At 41.8% G+C, this 22,535-nt stretch overlaps 1 protein-coding gene across 2 annotated transcripts; it reads left to right on the top strand.

Moving 5' to 3' along the window:
• Positions 1 to 2,824: 2,824 nt before the first annotated feature.
• On the top strand, positions 2,825 to 20,010 carry si:ch211-286o17.1 (hematopoietic progenitor cell antigen CD34). 2 transcript variants are annotated; one of them, XM_047583606.1, is made up of 8 exons: positions 2,825 to 3,059; positions 12,634 to 12,720; positions 13,026 to 13,273; positions 14,694 to 14,786; positions 16,224 to 16,344; positions 16,528 to 16,580; positions 17,540 to 17,689; positions 18,574 to 20,010. In XM_047583606.1, exons 1-8 carry the CDS (start codon positions 2,969 to 2,971, stop codon positions 18,760 to 18,762), a joined length of 1,032 nt encoding a protein of 343 aa, XP_047439562.1. In that variant the 5' UTR covers positions 2,825 to 2,968; the 3' UTR covers positions 18,763 to 20,010. The 2 variants fall into 2 exon arrangements, with proteins under 2 accessions (XP_047439562.1, XP_047439561.1); XM_047583605.1 differs by having other exon boundaries at positions 12,631 to 12,720.
• The last annotated feature ends 2,525 nt before the right edge of the window (positions 20,011 to 22,535 follow it).

Here is a 22,535-nt window from a genome sequence, read left to right as displayed (position 1 = left end):
TGTTCACAAAATGTTTTGCAACAGCTCGGAATTTTTGTGGTCTTAAAAGTATAGGGTAAATCTAAAGGGAACTCCTCCTGAGACAGTGCAACCACAAAAGCACAATGCTCCCCTTTTGATATTGAACCCGCTTGCCTATATTCTCCCGAGATGCTCCACAGAAAAGCGTTTAACACACATGCTCCGAGGTGTATACACACGATGCATGCAACTGCAGAGCGCAACCCTCAAATCGGACTGAAACGTCCTTTGTGCGCCAAACTAAAATGGAAAATACACACTGCTGTCAGGAATAATCTACAGCACCGGCAGATATATGATGATTGCAACGTACTGTTGCTGAAGAAACAGCTCAGCGGCTAAAAGTAAAAGGGAGGCTGCGCTTTTAAAGTCCATAAACTACAACAGATGTGCAGGACAGTCAATATAGGATAAACAAATAAAGCCATATGAAGCCAGACTCATTGGCTCTAAAGCAAAGGATGCCAACAGGAGAAATGTTTTCCAGATTGGCTTTCGTTGAGGTCTTCGCAAGAATGCACTCGGTGTCCGTTCTGGTTTCCTGCCCCATGACACTTTAGACCAAATGCTGTCACAAAGGAAGAGGAAATGAGGAAGCACGGTATCTTATGGACCATAAAGGAGTTCCCCTCACTGTATCTGCAGACAAATACTTATTTATATCTTCAAATTACAATGACACTGAGAGCAAAATGGACTCCAGACACTACACATTATTACACTATACATTAGAGTCTCCTTGACCCATGTCCTTGTAAGTTTTCTTAGACTTCATCTCTGGCTCATATTTTCCCACATCCATTCACTACTGCTGCCTTCAAATGTTATTGCGTTTAACGTGTCCATAAGTAAAGCCCAAGTGTGTCCTGTCGAGGTATTCACAACCTCTTAACTGGAAGTTTTCAGAGAGTCCACGAATCGTGACGCGTTTGCTGACGTTTTCAGAAAACGAGAAATTGGATAAGTTAATATGTTGTGATTTAATCATACAGCGGTTTTGGCACAATTTTACAATATTGTTTGTTGGAGGAGGATGTTGACATTCCCAAGGGTTTAATCGCTTCACTTATGCCTTTGCACACACTACATTAAGTTAGCCACTCGTCACAAACTTTTAGCTCTTTTAGCTCTTTAGAAGAAGAGCTTTGTGTTCACAACTTCCCATGTTGCAACCTCCATTTGGAAGCAGAATAACCAAACAGCTGTAATTTCAAATATAGTTCTGCAATTTCAATTGAAAACTTTGGATTTTATGTTGACTTGCATTTGTATTCTTATTTATCTTTTAATATTCATACTGTTAGTTATGTAACTGTAGAGTAGTTAGCAATAAAGTCATTTATATTTCTAATTCTCCGGTCTTAAGTCAAACTTTGGTATAAAAAAACGATGAAGTAATATACTAATATCATCCCAGGAATTAAATAAATATCCAAGGGTTCTGGATAGGAATTACACAACGGAAAACTAAGTTTGTCCTACTCCTCTTTCTTGAGAATAAAAGGTCTAATCTGTGTCTCAATGCTGTCTGACAGGAACCAGTGATTCACAGGGACTCAAGTAGCAGAAATACTTAACTAGCTAACAGCCAAATTAATGTTTTACTGGGGTGACTGGACTGCTGCTGAACAGCTGCGGCTGCTGCAGAGGCGCGCGCACACACACACACACACACCATAGGTTTTTTGTCTTAGGGTTTTCGGCAAAGCTCATCTCGAGTCACAGTGAGGGGCCAATTGGCCACCTCAACGCCCCGCTGTTTGAGCTGAATGTTTGATAGGGGGGCTGTGGAGGAAGGGGGGTGTAACAGGGAGGAAATGGGAAGACGGAGGGGGGAAGGATGGGGCCAAAACAGGGACAAGGGGAATATGGGCACCGGGACTGGGTATCGAATTACAAGAGTTTCTCTAGAATGTACGATTTAGCTTCGGTCCAGATCACCTCTCTCGACTTGGCCGTTGCAGCTGAGAGGGTGGGTCTTTTTTTTTTCTTTTCTTTTTTTTTAACAACTCATTTAGCATACCTTCACCAGTGGTTCCAGATGTGTCGTTTACAGAGAGCATGAGAAGTAGCTAGCAAAAAAAGAGCTAACAAAAGTGACACAAAGATCCTGAAGTGGCAGGGGGGCCGGGGAGCTTTCGGGACTTTGTAGAAGTGTGAAAGGTTTAAGCAGACCCTGTGGTGTCTCAACTAGCGGGATGGCTGTTGTTGATTGATGGCCCTGCAGAGCGGTGGGGGCATCGGGGCCGCTGGAATGGATTAATACCATTAGCATAACAGTGGATCGCACCTTTGTTTCGGGTATGATATTCTGCTCCACGGTCTATCTCCTTAAGCCTATTAAGGACCTGAGTGTCACAGGCTATTGTCAGCTCTCACCTTTCATTGCGAGGTGGATTACAGCTCTCGTCCAGACAGGGTTCACAGTTCAAGCAGACATTGCAGCCCAGTGTGAGTAAGGGATTAAGTAATCAACACTGATCACCAAAGCATTTCATAAAACATCCCAACATACAGGCCGGTCCTAGTGGATGATCCTAGCTATGCCAGTGCATGTGTACGCATATATTTATAACTGTATAAGGGAATTTGAAGAATGTGCCACTTTTTTTTTTTTTTTCACAACTGAGACCCCATTATCCCTCCTCACTCCATCTGCCTTGCTTCTTCTTCTTCTTCTTGTCCTCCTGGAGGGGTGGGGGCACAGGGGAAGGGTTAAAGTAACCACTGGAGGACAGGGTGTAGTAGGGCTGGGCCTTACCGGGGGAGGAAAGGGGGGGGCAGCTATATAAAAACTGACAGAACACAAGAGTTGCTTTATCCACCCTGTCCCGCTCTGGGTAAGAGGAAACCCCGAACTGCTCCGGCTCGACCAGCTTCGCCCTCTCCCCCTCTCTTTTTTCCCTCTCTTTTCACTCACATCAGTTTGGACGTGTGCACGCTCCGGATGAGAATGGCAGCGGCATCTGCACTGAGAACAGACGGGCCCCTCAAAATGCTGGCTCTCACTTTGCTCCTGGCCACCTCGCTCCTGAGCGGTGAGTAAAATACTTTTGAGCAAAGATGGTAAATTTCGCAAAGATCGCACGAACATCTGCTGGGCCGAGGAGGTGCCGGGAGGGCAGGGGTGGGGCTGGGGTGGAGCAGTGTTTGTTTGAATGGTCTTTGAGCTGGATCCAGGTTTTAACCCTACAAACACTTCACACTCTGGAAAGTTAACTGAAAACAAACCTGTAACTTCTGATTTAGTATGTTTTTTTTTTTTTTAAAGATGGTTATAAATATGAGTTTGTCCCGAAGTGCTGAGAAAAAAACTCTCCCTTGAGGATAACATTGCAAACAAAGGGATCATTTCAAAGAGTGGGGTTTTTAATTACGAGGACACACAGTAGATCCCTAAATGGCGATTCAAAGCTGAGATCTCTCTTTTTTTCTTTTTTTTAACTTATGAATGCTACTTAAATAGATGTTTTTGTTGTTATCACATTAATCTCCCTTGTGTACTTTACAATTCAGCTTAAATTATTTATGGACCTCCCTTTTGGAGGCATGTCTGCTATTTTATTGACCCGATTCCCATGATCTTCGTGGAATGCGAGTGTGTGTATTTATATTTAGCTGGTGGTAATGTGAGGCCGGTGGAAGCATGCGTGAAAGAAGGGTGTGGAGTTTTTACTATGCATTTCAAATGTGGCTGTCCCGGTGCAGGGGATATCACATGATGTTGAAACTGAACATAAAACTGGAACGTGGATCTTCACAGGAACTAAAATAAGAATTACGCATCTGTAATGGAGCAACCTTCATTGTCTATTAAAACTAAACCTCCTGATGGTCCAATCAATTGGAATTTCAATTAACTGGTGATGAACTGAATTAAACTATTTATTTTTTTCTTATCATAAGTCTCCTGCAGTTCAAGCCACCAAGATGAAGGCTAAGCTGAAACCAATGGGAAATGAAATCCTACTTAACCAAAACTAAACAAGGCAGTTAGCACTGTCTGCGTTCCCTAAATGTAATAATACTGCTTGAGAACCTGTCTATGAATCACTGGAGACATGTTGGTAAATAAACAACTCCAGCTTGACCCCATATATTGCCTGGAGCAGTTCAAAGTAAACACAAACTAAGTCCAAGACTTAGAAAAAAAAATCCTATCATGTGCAGTGCTCTCTGTTGTGGCTGGAACTGCATCACACGCTGGATTACTTAATTCAAACCTCCTGTCCTGTTCATGGGCTGTAGCTCATGGGAATGAGATCATCAGACGTAAGAGGAGGCCTCATCTGCTTTGGAAAATAACACTCCATTGATATCGGTTCGACGTATAGATTGTGAACTGGAGACAGAACAACTTGTTATTCTGCTCTTGAGAGAGAGAGAAAAAGAAAATCAATTATCTCTTGATGTGCACTGCTAACTCAGAGCAACTCAAAACATGTGACACGCAGCATCTGGACCGAATGTGCACGACAGAAAAGATGAATAGAGCCAATATCGTATTATACAGATGGGAAACAGAGCAAAGAAGAGGAAGATGACTTGGGTTCTGTATCTGTCTCCTAAGTTAGATTAAAATCCCTCTAGCCGTATTGTCTTGTCACCCCAGGATATGTGAATGGTGCAGAGATATGCAAGGAGAAGAAAGATGAGCTTACTGCACAGTTATACTACACATCTATGATGGAGTCAAGAGTAGACACACAGATGTTAGTAACCGGTTACCTAGACAACCTGGAAGGCTGGTTTTGGAAGTAGAAGTTGAGTGTGTGATGATCAGAAACAGAGATGGAAAATATTACGGAAAACCAGTGAGAGGGGTGAGATAAGGCAAAAGAAAGATGTCTCATGTTCATTTCTATTAGATTTCAGTTTAAATATCTGAAATACGCACTTGTAAACAAGTACGGTAAACGTAGTATGGTTGAAGGTCTGCCTGCTCTGTGAAGTGGTCTGAGGAGGCTCTCTAGTTGAGCAATGAACCCTGCCCGACGTCACTGCCAACCCCAGAGCATGTAATTATGTAAATCACTGTGTGTGTAGTACCGGCTGAAGTAACAGATGCCCCACAGAACCACAGGAACAATGTCAACAGCAGACCGTTCATTCCACCCATGAAGGAAGTAGCACAGATTGGGCCAAGGCAAATCCCAGTGTCAAGTGGGCCAGTGGTGGCTGGCAGACATCTGGACGTACGCACGCACACTCTTAAACCTACGCAAACACCCTCACTCGCCTGGTACTGCATTCTCATCCTCTTCCAGTAAGAGAAGGCTGCTTTTCCCAGTTAACTCCCAGCAACTTTGAACCTTTTTCCAGCCTCTGTGTTTACACTACACATGTGCATTCATGCACGATAAGTATGTGCGTTTTATAGCTAAGCAAGTTGATTCATCAGGTAACATGGAAGTGCTGTTACGTGTCCACATCTGCAAATTAAATGAAGGGAAAGAGAGGCCAGTGCCCGTACTGTAAAAAACACAGGCAGAGAACAGATCTTTGAACAATGACAAAATGCATTTGAGAACAACTTCTTGATGGGTTATTATAGCCGCTTTTCAATGCCACCCAGTGATGTGTGTGCAAGTAATTATTCTCGTAGATTTTTTTTTGACAGATATAGCCTGTCAGAAATTATTTCTGGGCAAAATCAATGCAGAGCCTTCGAGCTATTGATGTCCAGATCTGCCTCACTCTGCAACAGGATCCCCAACACTCTACCTGCACACACTCAAACCAGACAGGCTCATTCGAGGTAATGCACACGGCAGTGAAACTTTAGAGGCCAATTGTGAGTGCGTGAGTTGGGGAGGGGTGAGGGAGTGATATAATGCACACAATTGAAAGCAGATGTCATGTTTCCTGATTGTGGTCCCTAGGAACAGACACTGTGCTCTCGATAAGGAGCCACAGTGGCCCCGGGGTGGGGTTTGGCGAGTCGTGCAGCTGGGCAGCATTGGGTGAGGAGAACACTGCTTCGCTGGCCTGATTGAAACCATAAGATCCAGTTGCTTTCCTGCCATGGGAGAAGAATGGCCTGGGTTCTGCTATTAATCGTTGTGACAGGAAAGACACGGGGAGGGGGCTCGGTGGGGGTGGGTGGAGATAGTGGGGTCAGCAGTGTGTTGTTTCAAAGAGTGTAGAGTTGCAGAGCACGTTTAACCCCATGGAAGTGCCCTATTCCTCAGAGTGCTCTTAACAAATCTTCATTATTGAAGAGCAGTGTGACATTAAACCACACAATAATACTTATTAAGAAAACAACACACTGGCTGACTGATGTTTAAGGTAGGTAATGAAGGTAATGAAGGTGATTTTCAGATCCATAATTTCAGCGACATATTTTCCTCATCTCCTTCCTCTTCCTTCCCGATAACTTGAGTGAGTGAGCATGGGAGCTTGTGATTATATCGGCGAATGAGTGCGTGTGAGTGCGTGGGTGAGTGGAGGGTTTGTTGGAAGAGGTGTGCCCTTGGATCAGGTTTCTGTGTAGCTAATTCCTGACTGTTGTCAGAGACATGCCTCGCATGTTTGGGGTGAGTCCTTCCTCCACATAGAAGTAAAATAAGCATTTTCCAAATTTTCGACGGTGAAATTATTGTAAGCATTGTGTTAGACTAGCAGGTTAAGGGTAAACTACCCTTTAAAAATCATACATTACTGCTTAATAAATACTGATTCTGTAAAGAATGAAAAACTGATGGCTCATGACCCAATGGTGATCAGCCACCATGTGAGAACCAAAGTGAGGTATTGAGGGATTCATGTGGGGCGATCCCTGCTTCCCCCTTTCTGTAACGCACACACACTCAACGTGAGAATATTTCAATGAGGAGGTGTGTCCAAACTTTTGACTGGTGGTGTATATACTATGACACTCATAAAAAAGATGGGGCGACATGTCTGGAGAGTATTTACACAATCCTGTCATGGCTCAGCACACTCTCACACACTCAGTCAGAACAGTTATGACGTTCATTCAGCTTCAGACCCAGCAGAGAATGCGTTTGGCACTTCATTTGTTAAATTCTAAGATGAATTAGTGTTTCGGTTCCTTGTGAGAAATTCGTTGTATAGTAAGCATCACATCGAACGGTGTTAGTGGAACATCAGTCATCAGGATTTTGTCTACTCAAGTGTCCAAACAATTATCACCTCACTACGCTTCGTTAAGCAGCACAGGATTTTCCTAAACAGAAGAACGTGGAGGCCAGGAGCCCTGGGGACATAATCCCAATATTTTCAGTATTTGCAGAGTTCTTCCCTCCTGAAAATGTAGCTTTCTGAGGACTTTCTAGAAGCACATGCTTCTCCTATACAGGCTTAAGGTGCGTTTACATGCACAGCTTAATCCAGCTATGCTCGAAATGAGACTTTCTGATTACAGCGGAGGAAATCGAACAGCTGAACATGTCCTCCTCCTGCACACTAGGTGGTGATATGTGTCTTTTCAGCGGGTTGCTGACATGCACTATCCCTTACCTTCTTCTGCGACCGGCTTTCTTGGATGATTTTGTTCCGGGTTCACTGGCCAGCACAGTCGCTGAGGAGCATGCGCACACGCATTGTAGTCCGATTAGGCGTAAACATGCTGGAGAAAAACGAAATCCAATTGCATTATCTGGGTGTCTTTATTGGATAAGGAGAACTCCGATTTCAGTTGAAGTAATGTGTTTACATGCACTTTAAGTTCTCCTGTTATTGTCCGATTAAGGCAATATTTCGTTTTTTTCACGTGCACGTAAACATACCGACTGACATACGTGCAGTTGTTGTAGATGAATGGATATATTTTACAAATTTACATACAAACTCTTATGACCATTGGAGAAACCAGGACAAATCTCATCAGTAGTCACTGAGTGGGAATCAGTCAGTGCATTTACATGCACGTGAAAAAAGCGAATTATTGCCTTAATCCGACTATAACAGGAGAACTTAAGTGCATGTAAACACATTACTCGGAGTAAAATCGGAGTTCTCCTTATCCACGAATGCTGTGCTGGCGTGTGACCCCGGAACAAAAACCTCCAAGAAATCTTACCTGGATCTTATCTGCACAAGAAGTAGACGAACATTACGTACAAGATTAAAAAGTGTACTATTATCCGTCTGGTTGTTGTTTGAAACGCCGGTCTGCCGCATGAACGACTGTTGTTTATTATATCACGTAATAGGCCAGCCGGAAATTAGGCCGTATGAACGTGGTATTAACCCGCTGAAAAGACACGTATTGCCACCTAGTGTGGAGGAGGAGAACAGTTATTCGATTTTCTTGCGCTGCATGTAAACCGGGACAAGGACTGTAGTGAGAAAGTCGAATTTTGAGCATAGCTCGATTAAGCTCTGCATGTAAACGCACTGAGTGACAAGAAGCCTGTACATGGAACTATTGCATGTTTCACCGTTACACCAATGAAGCACTGATAACAGATTTCAGAAAGTCCAAGCTTTGTGGGGCAATGGGAGAGAAAATAGCTGTTACAATATAGCCCTCGAAATGTTGTTTTACATTAGGCTATGTGGTGTGGAATGTGTGAAGGCCGAAGTCTAAATGTCACCTCGATAGATGCCTGGGATTAGCTGTGCGTGACTGGGAAAGGGTGAAGAGGGACGAAGGAGTTGGAGGAAGGAGGGCGTGGAGCTGAAGGCTTGTCTTCCTCCAATGCCTGCCACATTCCTCCATCCAGAGTCCCAGGAGATGGGGGGTGCGGGGTGGAGCATTTCCAGACCGCAGCCGTCATTCACGGCAATCTGGTGGGAAAATCTTCGAGGGAGCAGTGAAGTCAGAGCCTACGCTAAATAGCATATGGAGTCTGGGTTGATTACGACCGCTGAGTTCACCCGTGTTTGTACAATGATAGCAAGACACACGACCGATGACTGATATCTTGGCTGCTTTAAACATTACACAAAAAGAAGTTCTTCAAAGCAAAATCTCTGTGGGTACAAGTGGGGATGTGAGGCTCAGCTGTATCACGTCTGTATTAGAGGAATGGTTCAGTGAAGTTAGAAGCACCTTTAGCTGCAGCCCTTGTTGAACCAGCGTGTGGAAGGTAGAGACGTGAGGTGGTGATGGGTTCAAAGGTCATGTTGTTTGCCGACCTCGAGTTGGAAGCACGGCTGCAGAAAACACTAGAGACACCCCGGTATCAATTACTGCACAAAGGTCAAGGCTGCAGTCAAATAACAGAAACGCTGGTTGCAGGTCCTCTAGCCTTCATACTCAGAAAACGGTTGTTGCGGACAGAATGTCCCTATGATACATTTGCCTCAAAGGAATAATATACTTGGAGCTTTTAGGTATCTACAGTCGAAAACAATACAGTAAAAGGCAGTCAGATCCTGTTGTTTCTGTAAATGTCAGTCGTAAAAGGCAATAATGTGCGGTTTCATTCCATCTGGTTACTGGCCTGTCATGAGAGTTTGTTTGTAATGACCGATGGCTGGTCAGAGAATTGGACAGAGTTGACTGGCTGTGTTGGGAGAGTTTCAAAAAAGAGAAGAAAAAAAAAAAAACAGGCCTGTGTTATTGTGCCTGAAGCTAAACAACTGTTTTGCTTTATGGAAACGTAGCAGCTCAGTTTTACGAGAGCACTTGACGTGTTATGGCATCATTAGAACAAATCTGGTAAAACACGCTTGATTTAAAATCCTCCAGCAACTCAGACGTTAGTTAAAACCCCCCCAGAGTCGATGTGGTCGCGTCACTCGCCGCGCTATCGCCCCGATACCCCATCAGAGCCGGCGTCCAACCTCGAACATACCCATCAGCCGCAGTGTAAATCTTTTTTTATTTCGCAACGCCACCGACTGAGTTTTAGCTTCCAGTCCACTACATATCACCCGCTGACTGAAGGTGGTCACGGAGCAGAAACAACACACATCGGCCTCAGCACTCTGACACTCCTGTATGTCACTTTTGTATGTGAAGACCTAATTTATGCCTGACCATCTCACCCATTTTGAACCTCATCCTTTCTGGTAAAATAAACAGACAGACCACCCAGACATGGATGAGGGATGGCAGCTGTAGACGTAGGTTGTGAAAGAGGTCTGAAGGACAGACTTAAAAAGGGACATGTATAAATAAGAGATCCCAAATTTGGTAACACCCAGGCTCCACAGAGAAGCGCTATTGTGTCGATTTGATGAGGCCACAGAAGCTACAAACCTGCCAAGAGATCAGCGACTCCGATGTTTTTTTCCTCATCCTATTGTAACAAAGTGTAAAACAGATATTGTGTGACAGACAGCTGCAATGGACAGTTGCTAACACTAAACACGCCAGAGGACCCCCCTGGGGATTACTGCCCCACCTGCTACCACGGCACACACAGCGTTTGCTCTGTACTCGCGGCACTTGCTTGTCACAATGATTTATCCGAAGGAAGTCGTGGAAATGTGTGACAGTGCCACAAGTGTGTGAACGAATCTGCCTCACATGTGTAGACCTCAAGCGGTGATGGCAGAGAGAGAGAGAGAGACGACTCCGCGAGGAGACGAAAGAGTTGGGAGAACGATTCATACAGTTTTTAAACCAGGGACACAGGCAAAAAATGAAAATTGCATGGTCTGCAATGGCAAGAAGTTTAGTGATGACCCAGTTAAAGCAGTCTCATTATTTTGTGTTATTGTAAATTACGAGCAGCACAGAGCTTGTATTAATTGAAAAATGTAAGTACAAGTGTATCATTATGTCACTATTTGTATGCGTCATGCCTACCAGGAGTAAAACTAAAAAAATTTAAAAAAGAGAAAAATGTGTAATCTGTACTGTTTAATCTAACTCATTTAAATAAATGTGGTCTACTGCATGCCACGCATTGTAAAAACAAGATATTTGAATGTTCACAAATGTAATAACGTTTTCTTTATGTTTCTCAGCCAAGCAGTGCTAAAACAAGGCAGAACTGTTAATGAAATGTTAATGTAAACAAAGGCACGATCACTCCTCTTTAACAAGGGCCCGTATGCAGCAATTACAAACCTGAAATCAATCAAACAACAGTGGAGAAGTAATGAGATCCGCAGAGGCAAGGCATTATGGGAATGTTTTGCGAGTGAGGTAATGCTGCTGTTACAGAGGCAGAGAGAAAGAGAGGGGAGACCTAGGTGGAGGAATGAATGCTGGGATTTTCTGCTTTAACTTCTGGATCCTATCCCTGCAATCTGACCTGAACAAATTACAGCAATAACAACCTCAGGCTAATTAAGTCAGCGTACGCATGGTGTGTTGGCATATTTTATTAATTAGCAAAACAAAACAAACATGCTCTTTAGGTGATGCAGGTTGCTGCAGTTATGAAGCTGGAGCTAATCGACAGATGAAAAATAAATCTCACAACAAATTTCCGATCACGACTCCAAACTCTCGCAGCTCCTAGAAAATGAACAATGGTACGATGACATAATTTTAAAAATTTGGAAAAAGTGATGTTTTCAATGGCGTCATTGCCTGGCACCTTTCAGTGGCACATTTAATCACAGCATTCAACAGTTTAAGAAGGTCGATGGAAAATCAGTCTCTCACATTAATATATTTCAGAAACCCATTTTGTATATCCTACGAAGTGACTCACCGTAGCAACAGGGTCTTTTGTAAAAGTGAGAGATTGTATTTCGGGCTCTTTTGTAAAGGTGAGAGATTATATTTCAAAGTAAAATACTTTGTGGCGTGAGGCATGGATCTCAGAGCTTCAGTTATCTAACGCAATAGGATCTATTGCTTCATCGTCCATCAGTGAAGGGGCCTCCAGAAAGTAAGATAGCTGACTACTGACAAAAATATGATTAAAAAATATAAGCTGCAACCTCACATTGCAATTTAACCATGGCTTTATAAGTACAATCAAGGAAAATACCTAGGGTTTCTTCTACATAGCTGGACTTATGACAAGGTCTAGGTATCAGACCAATCAGCCACAGAATTAAAACCACTGACAGGAGAACCGATCATATGACAATGATCTATTGGGAAACTTTTGGACCTGGCATTCATGTGGATGTGACATGCACCACCCACCTAGACCAGACCAAGCACCCAAACCTCATAGCAATGACACTCGTTGATGGCAGCAGCCATCCTCAGCAAGATGCAGTCTGACACAGACATGCACACAAAAACAGTTTAGGAACGACTGAAAAAACATGAGAAACAGCACAAGGTGTTGACCTGGCCTCTAAATTCAATAGATAACAAACTGATCAAGTATCTGTGGGATGCACTGAAACAAGCCTGATCCACAAAGACCACTCCCCTCAACCCATTGGACCAAGAAGTTGTCATTTTGCCACCAAAAGCCACATAATGCAGTCTTTTTTTTTTTTCTTAATCACATGAGCGTCTCGAATTGAGTGTCAAGTTATCTTTCGCCTTCAGGAAGTGATTAATTCGCATGACAGCAGAATACACCCTCTAAACCAGGACCAAGAGAGCGCTTCATCCAAGCAAAGGCTGAATTCACTGTTACACATTTTCCTTTAATGAAACTGGTGTGTAACTTTAACAATGATCACAGATGTTTGGTAAATGCTGTTTTCGGTATTTAAATACACACGTTTTTCCAGACAAGTGATTTATTGTGATTTCTTCTGATTTATCTGCAGGAGTCATTGCTCAAGACACTGACTCACTACTGGATGTCAAGACGGACGTTCCAAGAGACATGACTTTCATGTCAACAGGAGCTCCTGGTAAGGAAAACTAACATCTGAGTTTTGACTACTGATGGGAACATGGGTGGATCGTTGCTATCTGATAAAAGCTCTTGGCCCTGGTCTGATGCTTAGCTATGAGTGGTGTGCATAACTGAGAATGAACTTCTTCCTAAAGAAAAAAAAATTCTTATTCATGTGCACACTGAAACTTTCAAACCCAACTTCAAAACACATAAATAAACGGTAAAGTGTATGAAGTTTTTTCACTGCCCAAAACCAAAGCCTGTGTTCTGTTTGAACATCTAGAAAAGTAACTTTCTGTGTTGGACTGCTTTTCACAGAGACAGACGATCCACAAGGTCAAAATGTGGTTTTCCCTTCTGTGGGATCTGTACAGCCTTCTGACGAAACTACAGCAGCAGCAGCTACAACAGAGGCAGCAGGCGATAATAACAGTGGTCATGCAACTCAAGAGGGAGCATCAGATGTGGTTATTGCCACAGTTAAATTTGTGGAAGCAGAGACCCCAGCACCTGCACCGCCTTCCAGAGGGGACGGCCCTGGCAACTTACCCTTACCCTTACCAAAGGTAAAATAATGCAGAGCGTTTAAAATTTGCAAGAGATGTTTTTTAATGTCACCGGTTTGTAATATGCAGTTAACACTGTCAGAAACATGCAGCAACAAGTAGATGTCCCAATTAAAACAGTTAATTATCATCCACTTTAGAGTGAGTTATTTTAAATAAAATATTGGGGTTCACTGTATTTGCTCATCAAATGTTTCAAATGAGACATGGCCCTATTTGCAAATTATTCTTATCTAAGCAACAAGTGATGAGGGTAAGTTTGCATAAGAAAATAAGGATGCAATGTCATCACCGACTACTGAGAGCTAAATGTACAGGGCACATTTGTTTACAAATGATATGCTTGGAGCCAAAACTAGATAAAATTTGCAGTGTATGAATAATTTATCTAAATCCCCCAAAGCAGTGCAAGTCCGACTGTCTTTGTTTTTCTGAAAATAAAACTAGTGAATCGCCAACATAAGCATGCTGTGCTGAAGGTACATAATTGGATTTTCTTGTAGAAGAATCTGTAAATAACTAAAAAAAAAAAAAAAAAAAACTGACAGTTAAACCAATGAACTGACTGTTTTCAATCAGCTTAATAAATTTGCCTCAATATTATCTAGTCATTATTTTCAACCAATGATAAAAATGTGAAGCTTGATTATAACATGTTAATAGACACAAATCTGAGTGGAACTTGAATCGTATTTGAAGCTCTTTTTTGTGTCAATTGATAATAACACAGAAGATGTGGAGTTCCTCAAGGCTGCATTCTTGGGCCTTTTCTGTTTATGTTTATATGCCCACTAGCACAGACTTTAGAATACTCATATGGACAGAGTATCACAAGGTGACACAAGGTGGCGCTAAATATGTGCACTGAATAGTCAGATTTAAAAAAACAAAACAAACAAACAGTCATTCTAGCCATAAATCAAGTCAAGATATTTAAACTGAGTTCCAACTTAGAACTTCCACTGCTGGTTGATTATCTGCTTAAATGTTTTTGGACCAAACACTGATGTGCTACTCTGTTATAAATCGCCTTGACATTTCAGGCCATCTGGGACCGGCCTGCTAACTGTCCCCAGAGTCAAAACTAAACATGGAGAAGCAACATTCAGTTTTTATGCTCCACATATTTGGCACCAAGAAAAAAAAGGCTATTTTATTTGAGCTCTTGATTTTTCTTTCTTTTACACAAAACAGGTTTTCCATATTTTTCCAAGTACTATGTAAAACAGTTATGAAAGGTGTTTTATCCATTATCCTTACTTCTCCGTTCTCTTAAAAAGAAGCAATAACAAGAAGAGGAATGCTGATTAAAGATGTTAAAAGCACTGACCACAGACTTGGCAAATGCCATTCAGTGGTCATGAGCAGAACGTGGTGTCATGCTTAAATTAAGGCATTCCGGCTTCTTTCGTTTCTGCAGCCAGTGCCAAAGGATGATGTCGTGTGCGTGACCAAAGAGGCTGTGCAGGACAAACATGCTGTCAGTCTGAAACTCAAGGGACCCTCCAGCTGTGTAAGTATTGAAAACATCTTAAGTATGCTTTTAATCAAGTGGAATGTGATGATTTCCAAACTGAAGGATTTATGTTATATTCTGCATCCTTTGTGTAACCCAGGAAGATTAGTGATCACCAAAGTGGCAGCTAATGGGAATCCATCTAATAAGCAATAACGAATTTCCAGACTGAACAGTGCTCAAAGGTGCTTGGTATAAACGATATGTCTGATAAGAAAGCAAAGAGTCTTTGAAGAGCACATGATATTGATCCCTTTAAACATCTACTTTTTAGATGGGAAATATATTATAGGGCATAGATGGTACTGTGAGAACAAAAAGAGGGGGGCACAGTGGGTGGACATACGACTGCAGCAGAATGTGTGATGTGTGATAGAGGCCTGAAGCAGTAGTAATGTGAGTGTGTGAGGGTGTGTTTGTGGTAGATATATAAATGTTTTAGTGTCAAAATGACAGCTTTTGGGTGTAAAAGAAAAAAATCACTTCAGCGCCTGTGTGAAGGTCTAAAAAACAAAAGAAGCTATTTCAACTACTGGCATCTCTTGTATAGCCAGTAAATAATTATTTAACAATATGAGGTATAAACAGCAGTAACCAAACAGAACAACACAGGAGAGTAGTCAGACTAAGCCAACAAGTAAAGACATTATCTTCTTTCCCCGTCTTTTATGGACAACAAACACTCGTGATAGCCCAGTTATTTGTCAGTTTAATACTGTAACTATGATAACCAAAGTTGGAGAATGCAGTTGATGTAATTGAACGCTGATCCAAATCAAGCAGTCCACATGTCTCAAGGGGGAGAACTGAAGCACAGAGGAGGGACTGTTGGCCTTGACCCTGCTGTTATTTAAAGAGTGGATTATTTCAGTAATGGCATGTAGAATTCTTGACTTGAGATACCGAATATAAAAGAACTTGTAAATGAGGTCTTGGAGATATTGCACATCTAGTGTAATCATATACACAATAGTAAACCATTTAATTGCCATAGCAGGGAAAATGTAATCCAACTCTAGACATAAGATAATGGAGCAAATTTAATGATGTTTGGCTAGAGGTCACAGTGTCCTGCCCATGAATACACAATCTCGTAAGAAAGCTATTTGTGTACTGAAGTGGAATCTAGGGCTCCTACAATGCGGCAGTTTCAGATGCTTGGATGGGATTACACCAGTGAAATGCTGGTATGCAGGGTTATGATAGCCCTGATTGGATTAAAGACAGAAAGATGAAGTGAAGGTGAAGGGATTAAAGGATGTGAGGAAGATTAAAGGCGATAAAGAAGGTGGGGTGCTGTGATTTTGTAATGTACTAATGATTTGCGATTAGTGATGAATGTAAAGGCAATGTGCACTTGATGTATTAAACCATTCAGATGCTACAATGCGAAATGCTTCAATATTAATCATTTTTCACTGTGCCATCTTTCAGAGAGAAACAAAAGTGAGGCTTGAAAGTGTTCTGCAGGAGTTGTGTGGTGAAGACTGTAAATTAGACATCTACCAGGAAGACAACTCAGATGAAATCGTTGTGTCTGGGAAGTACGTTGAAGGTCAGTAACATTTCCTTCATATTATTAAAGACAACAAAACTCACTGTTATATCATATAAAGCTTCAGATGATATGCATTGGTTTCAGTGCTGATGATCAGAGACCTTATGGGAGTTTATCTTGTAGCACCTAGTAGCATCTTTGCCTTGAAAAACACTAACAAAAACGCATTTGTATTTGCAGGTGATGTGACGGGCATGGCTGACAAGTTCAATAATGACAACATAAGAGATAAGGTAAGGTGCTACTTATGTTGCAGGAATGCTCTACGCAGGTACAGTATATACACCCATCAGGCTGTTGTGACTCATCTGAGGTGTCCTGTGGTGTCTGCTATGGGGTAGGAGTGTCTGGTCTGGTCAATGTTATTTACTTCTCCCTTCAGTGGTTCTAATGTTGTGGCTGACTGGTGTATATATTCTTTCTTTATTCTTACCATATACATAACTGGGTCCATGACTGGTATTATTGAGATGATCTTCTACGGATACGATCTGGTACTCATCTAGCCAACATAGTAAATCAAACCATGTGCCAGAAAAGGCCCATAAAATAGATATTGTGTGGCCATAAGTGACACTCACTCAGCCAGTTAGCGAAGTTTTCCCTCTGAATCATAACCCACCCTGGTGGGAAAATCCACCAGGGAGAAGAAAAACACTCCCTGAGTTTGCAGACTTTTTCAAAGACTTGAAGCCGCCGGGCTGACAGTTAGTGTGACAAACAAAAAGCCCACAAACAACACGCTTGTCATCTGCAAAGCATTTTTTAGAATACCTAGGGAAGAATGTTGGGTTACGGGTGTGCCTGTCACGCTAGTCCTTCTCTTTGCCTCCAACATACTCTACATTTTCCTAATCCATCATACACCGAATGACATCGTAGGTAATTTACCTCATTTATACCGTCACGCTTCATTAAATTGTCTACACTCAACTTACTGGCATAGATTAGTTTTGAAACCAAGTTATATGATGCATATGCTGTATTATTATATTTCTGGAATAAAAAATAAGTAATAAAAATCTCCTGTCAGCACAAACGCGTGTATATTCCTAACAGTACATCAAGTCTCATTCCTTGATTGGTTTGTACAGACTGCTTAACAATGTTTGGTTTTCTACAAATACTCTGTTTGACTTGGTTTTGTTTTAGTCATGCAAAATTAATACTTTTATTCCTATTTTGTTATCAGACTAATGTGGAGGAGGCTGTTGTTCGATGGGGGAAGAACTCAAAGTTGGTGCTGGTCTCCTTGCTGCTGACTGGCCTGCTGCTGGCTGCGCTGCTGGTAGCTGGTTATTACCTCAAGACGCACCGCAAGAACTCCAAAGGAGTGAGACTGGTGAGCAGATTGAATGTATAATGCCAAACAAACCCAAAATCGGTAGTTGTTAAAACTTCCGGAAATAGTACATGAGCATCACTTTTCTCATAATAGCTACCACTTAAATTTAAAAGCTCTGAGGTGAGGTATTAGACAAAATATACTGACTGAGAGCCTGGCCAATATGAAGTACCATCTGGAAAAGAGCCGGCAACAATTTTCACTGACCTAAAATAATGCAGCCCCTCAAGATCCGGTTCACTGAGGAAATTGTACACAGTCTGTGTGTTTGATCAAAAAAAAAAGTACATATGGCTCTAAGGTTGAACGTATGGTTATCTTCCAGTCAATTCCCAGTACAGGGGAGGATATGCTTGACTCATATGTCCAATAACTCAAAACAGCATTGGGTCCTGTCTGCTGTTTCTAGTTCAACCCCTCAACAGGAGGATACAGATGGTTTTAGTTTTTTATCTCAAGCTTATGACATCATTTTTAAAGCTTTTACATATGGTGGCACACCCATGCGATGGTTTAGAATGACAGCTTATTGAATTCATGCCATGTTAAGTAGGATTGGTCATAAGCGTTGGATATTATCTGGAAAGTCCTGACTGGCAGTGAAAGCAACTCACAAAACTTTCATGTCACATACAAAGGACTCCAGTAAAACATATGACGTGTGCTTGCATATTGTTAAGGTCCCGATAGTAAACAACTGCCAACACCCTGCTGGGTGCACACACAGCTGAAGCCCATAAACCTCATTAAGAAAGAATTTTTTTGTTTATTTTGGAGCAACACCCACAAAAACCAATGTATACAATCACACACTTTACTGCTAGTTTGCAAGAACCTAAACCAGTATAAGCTCTGATCCCCAGTCTTAACTCATTTCCTAGGCTGAGTCCTTCCAGGTGGATGAGGAGAACCAGGCCAATACCTTGGTGTCTGTGGCCCCACTGCCTCAGGAGCCAGTGGACAAGCCCACTGTCAATGGAGAATCTCCACCGGAAAATGGGACCAACGCCGCCCCCACCACTAACGGACACTCTGCCAACCAGACCCCGGTGGCTGACACGGAGATGTGAATCATGACACCCTCCACTTCCTACTCTACCCACTAGCCCCTCCGCTGCTTCAGTGTCCAAACACTGAGACTAATTCAACAAAAACCTATTAACCACATTTACCTTCCCTCCTAAACCTGCCTCACTTTGATGATATCAACGATGTTAAAGCCCATGTTGACACAACACGATGACAATAATGGCAGTGCCTATAATGTGAAAAGTTTGCGAACATTTAACTTTGCTGGTGTAAAGAGGAACCTACAGACGTGTTCAGGATTAAAAACTGGCTGACGGGGACTTTTTAGCGGTTCTGACTTCGGTCTAGTTGTAACAATCTTTGTAGAAATACCAAATTATGCCAAATATGTGCTGTTGATCCCTGACGAAGAAGAGAACACTCTGTTAGTTGAATCCACAGTTCTGATGCAATTTAACCAATGAAACCAGGCAGTTGAAAGGAGACCATGTTTTTGTACTTTTGTAAAAAATAACTGACGCTCACTGCTTTATTATTTGTGCCTCTGTGCTTGCCTTGATGTGAATGATTGAGGTGCATGAAGCTGGAGTTGATGAAAGTCAGCCACTATTTAGATAATCGTGAAACTGTATTTAAAGCAAACCATGCCATGTTTGCCACAATGCTTGCTATCATTGTTTGCATTCTTCACGGAAACCAAAGATCAGCTGTTACAGTGTCTTTGGTTTAATCGAGGAATGAAATAATGTTATCAAGCTATTCATAACGTGGCAATGTTATCTGAAAACTATGTTGCCTTTGTTGCGTTTTATACTTCAGCCTACTGAACAACTAAACCTCTGTAACTGACCTCTGGTTAAAGTTTAATTTCTATTTCTGTGGCTGTTTGGTTTTCACTATTGTACAGTTTTGTTTTTCCTGTCTCAATAATAGCTATTTTTTCCTACTCGAGCTACTGTCTTCGGGAATGGAAGCACAGCAGTATTTAAACTCAGAGAAAAAAAAAAAAAAAAAACAAAAACAATGAAGCAGACTGTGAGTTTTTATGTTGCTGGGATGGTTAAGAAATCACTGCCAAATTCCTTCACAGTATTCGCCAGGTTCAGGATTCCCAAGACCGTGTTTATCTCCTTGTTGATATAAAACATTTTATAAATAGGTAGTACACCCTTTTTTTTTTTTTTGCTTCTCTTTTAAACATTTGGCTGCTTTCATAGTGTACCACATGTGTAAATAATCCTGCTTTATAGAAGTAGTACCTGACTCATAAACTGTGATTGTTGACAATATCTTTGCAGGTTGTCCTCAGCTTACTCTTGTTTTGCTTACTTGGTATATGTATTCAGACATTTCAGACCTCAAAAAACAGCAGTAAAATAACATTGTCGTATTATAAAATGTATCACATTATTTGGGAAACCATCAGTAGTGTGCGCATACACATATTGCGGTGTTTCCATCACCTCAGAGGCCACTACATGGAGTTTTATTCAGTTAATGGAGACTGACACTAACCATAACCCTAACTTAACCCTGACCAAGTCCTCACTCTTAGTGATTTACTTTATGGAGACGTGTTTCTTTTTTTTTTTTCCTTCCCAAAAAGGAAGTCCCTACAGCGTGACTGTGTAAACAGATTTATGACTCCACAACATGAGTAACACAATACATACTTCTCTGAAAGAAATATTGAACTGACTTGCAGCTCAAGGCCAAGCTAAAGCAAAAAAATACCACCACAAAAACAAGGTTACAGCCTCTCAGCATTCATCTCTTGGGCCTCAAAAATCAAACCAACTAAGATGTGATTTATTTCTTCTCGATTACATCTGGATCAGAGGGAGTGACATCAGAACTTCGCTTTAAGACTGAATATTGTGTACATTGTGGTGGACAACAGATGTGCGTGCTGTTTAACTCCTTTGAATAGCCAGCGAGTGACGACAATGCTACTAAAGCAACAACACAACCCTGCTGCATAGCTTATAGCTGGAAAAGCCACAAACTCTTAAAAGAGCCCAACACGACAGACTGACATAACCACTAACATTGTGTAGAATGCGCAACAAACTACTGATTATGGGAATTATGTTCCTTGAGTCTACTGCAATATATTATACGAGGTAAACGCCAAAGGATATTTACGAGAAAACTTTTCCTTCTAAAGGCAATTAGGCAAGGTTCTAAGTCGTAGCATCCACTGAAATGCAAATCTATAGTTTGACTGGGGCGGAATAGTTAACAACAGGCAGAACTAAACTCTGTAGTTTGAATGTTCATGTGAAAACATTTGGTATTCAAAACATGGTGTGAGAAGAATTAGGAGCTTCACTGAAGTCAGAAGAAAAAAGGTGTGTCTTGGAATGCATATACAGTACACAGAAAACATCGTGTGGTTTTGAAAATCAATCAAGCTAAAGAGATCAGTGTTCATGTAATATTTGGTTGCTTAAAACATTTTTTGAACAATTCTACTTTACGGAAAGTCAGAGAAAGGAGTGTTCAATGCTGATTAAAACCAGATGATTTGATAAGGCTAATATCAACACTAATACCAGTATACTTCGTGCATTCAAATAAAAATAACTTAAGTAAATAAAGCCCCAATTTCTCATGCAGACTAAAGCAAGAGATGGAAATTATCTGGTGTTTTAAATGGAGCAGATGATTGTGTCTATTTGCAAAGACAATCTTCAGTCAGTATTTTCCATTGAGCCCTATTGTGAACATTTGAATTGGCTCAGTGCACCTTCACTTGACTTTGTCTGTATTTTCATAATAGCGATTGACCCGCTGTGATTGGATACTCGCTGTTTGTTCAGATAGCCTTTAAGACTCTTGACAGGTGGCGGTAATTGCACAGAAGGGACCTGCAACATCAACTCAACATGGAGAAAAGAGCTCTCAGATTTCTCATTCTCATCGGTCTCTTCAGGGCAGCCCTATGTAACATGCTCGGTAATCATTATTATGTCACTAAAAAGCTGACTTGGTTAGAGGCCAGGGACTACTGCAGAGAGTATTTCACCGATCTGTCTTCAATCCACACGGAGCAAGAAGACGAGCTTTTCCTCCAAGTAGAATCACGATTGCTATTATATGCCTGGATCGGCCTCTACAAAGATGCCAATAAAACTTGGACGTGGTCTGGAGGGAAAAGCGCATCCTTTTTCATTTGGTCAGAAGATCACATAGAAACTGAAAATGCCAGATGTGTGCTACAAACTCGTTCTGGCTGGTTGAGTACTACCTGTGAGGAACTGGTTTACAGCTTCTTCTGCTTCGCGAGCAGAATAATTTTGGTGAAAGAAAAGAAGCCGTGGGAGCAGGCGTTGGAGCATTGTCGCAACCTGAACAGAGACCTGATGAGCGTGTCCTCTGAAGCTGCTCAGGTTAAAGCCCTGCAGACGAGCAGGACAGCCGAGACAGGCCTCGTGTGGACTGGCCTGCGCTACCTAGGTGACAGCTGGCAGTGGGTGGATGGGACAGATGTGGACGACCAAACCTGGAGCCAAGACGCGATGCCACAGTGCCCCGTCTGGGGTCACCACTGCGGGGCACTCTCTCTGGAGGGAAAGCGCTTGGTCAGCTGGGACTGTGCAGATACACTCAACTTTATTTGCTTATAAAATACTCAAGTATGTCCTCAAATATAGTGTCACTTCCTCTGTGTTTCTTCTGCTATTAGGGTACGTTTGTGCTATGAAATTCACACTTGAGTTGCTTTTCATATATACTACATACAGAAATGATTAATTATTAATGCTTAATTATGAAATTACTAAGCAATTTTGATTCAACTGTATCTCTTTTG

Source organism: Mugil cephalus, chromosome 4 (genome assembly GCF_022458985.1).
Source record: "Mugil cephalus isolate CIBA_MC_2020 chromosome 4, CIBA_Mcephalus_1.1, whole genome shotgun sequence".
NCBI lineage: Eukaryota > Metazoa > Chordata > Actinopteri > Mugiliformes > Mugilidae > Mugil > Mugil cephalus.
The sequence above is the reverse complement of the archived record's forward strand: the minus strand, read 5'-3'. Positions and strand labels throughout refer to the sequence as shown.

What these genes read in the sequence shown, in the direction of transcription:
- si:ch211-286o17.1 (XM_047583605.1), top strand. Translation starts at nt 2,969, where the DNA reads ATGAGAATGGCAGCGGCATCTGCACTGAGAACAGACGGGCCCCTCAAA. An exon ending in TACCCTTACCCTTACCAAAG is followed by an intron (nt 13,274 to 14,693) that starts GTAAAATAATGC and finishes TCGTTTCTGCAG; the next exon opens with CCAGTGCCAAAGGATGATGT. An exon ending in ACTCCAAAGGAGTGAGACTG is followed by an intron (nt 17,690 to 18,573) that starts GTGAGCAGATTG and finishes CTCATTTCCTAG; the next exon opens with GCTGAGTCCTTCCAGGTGGA.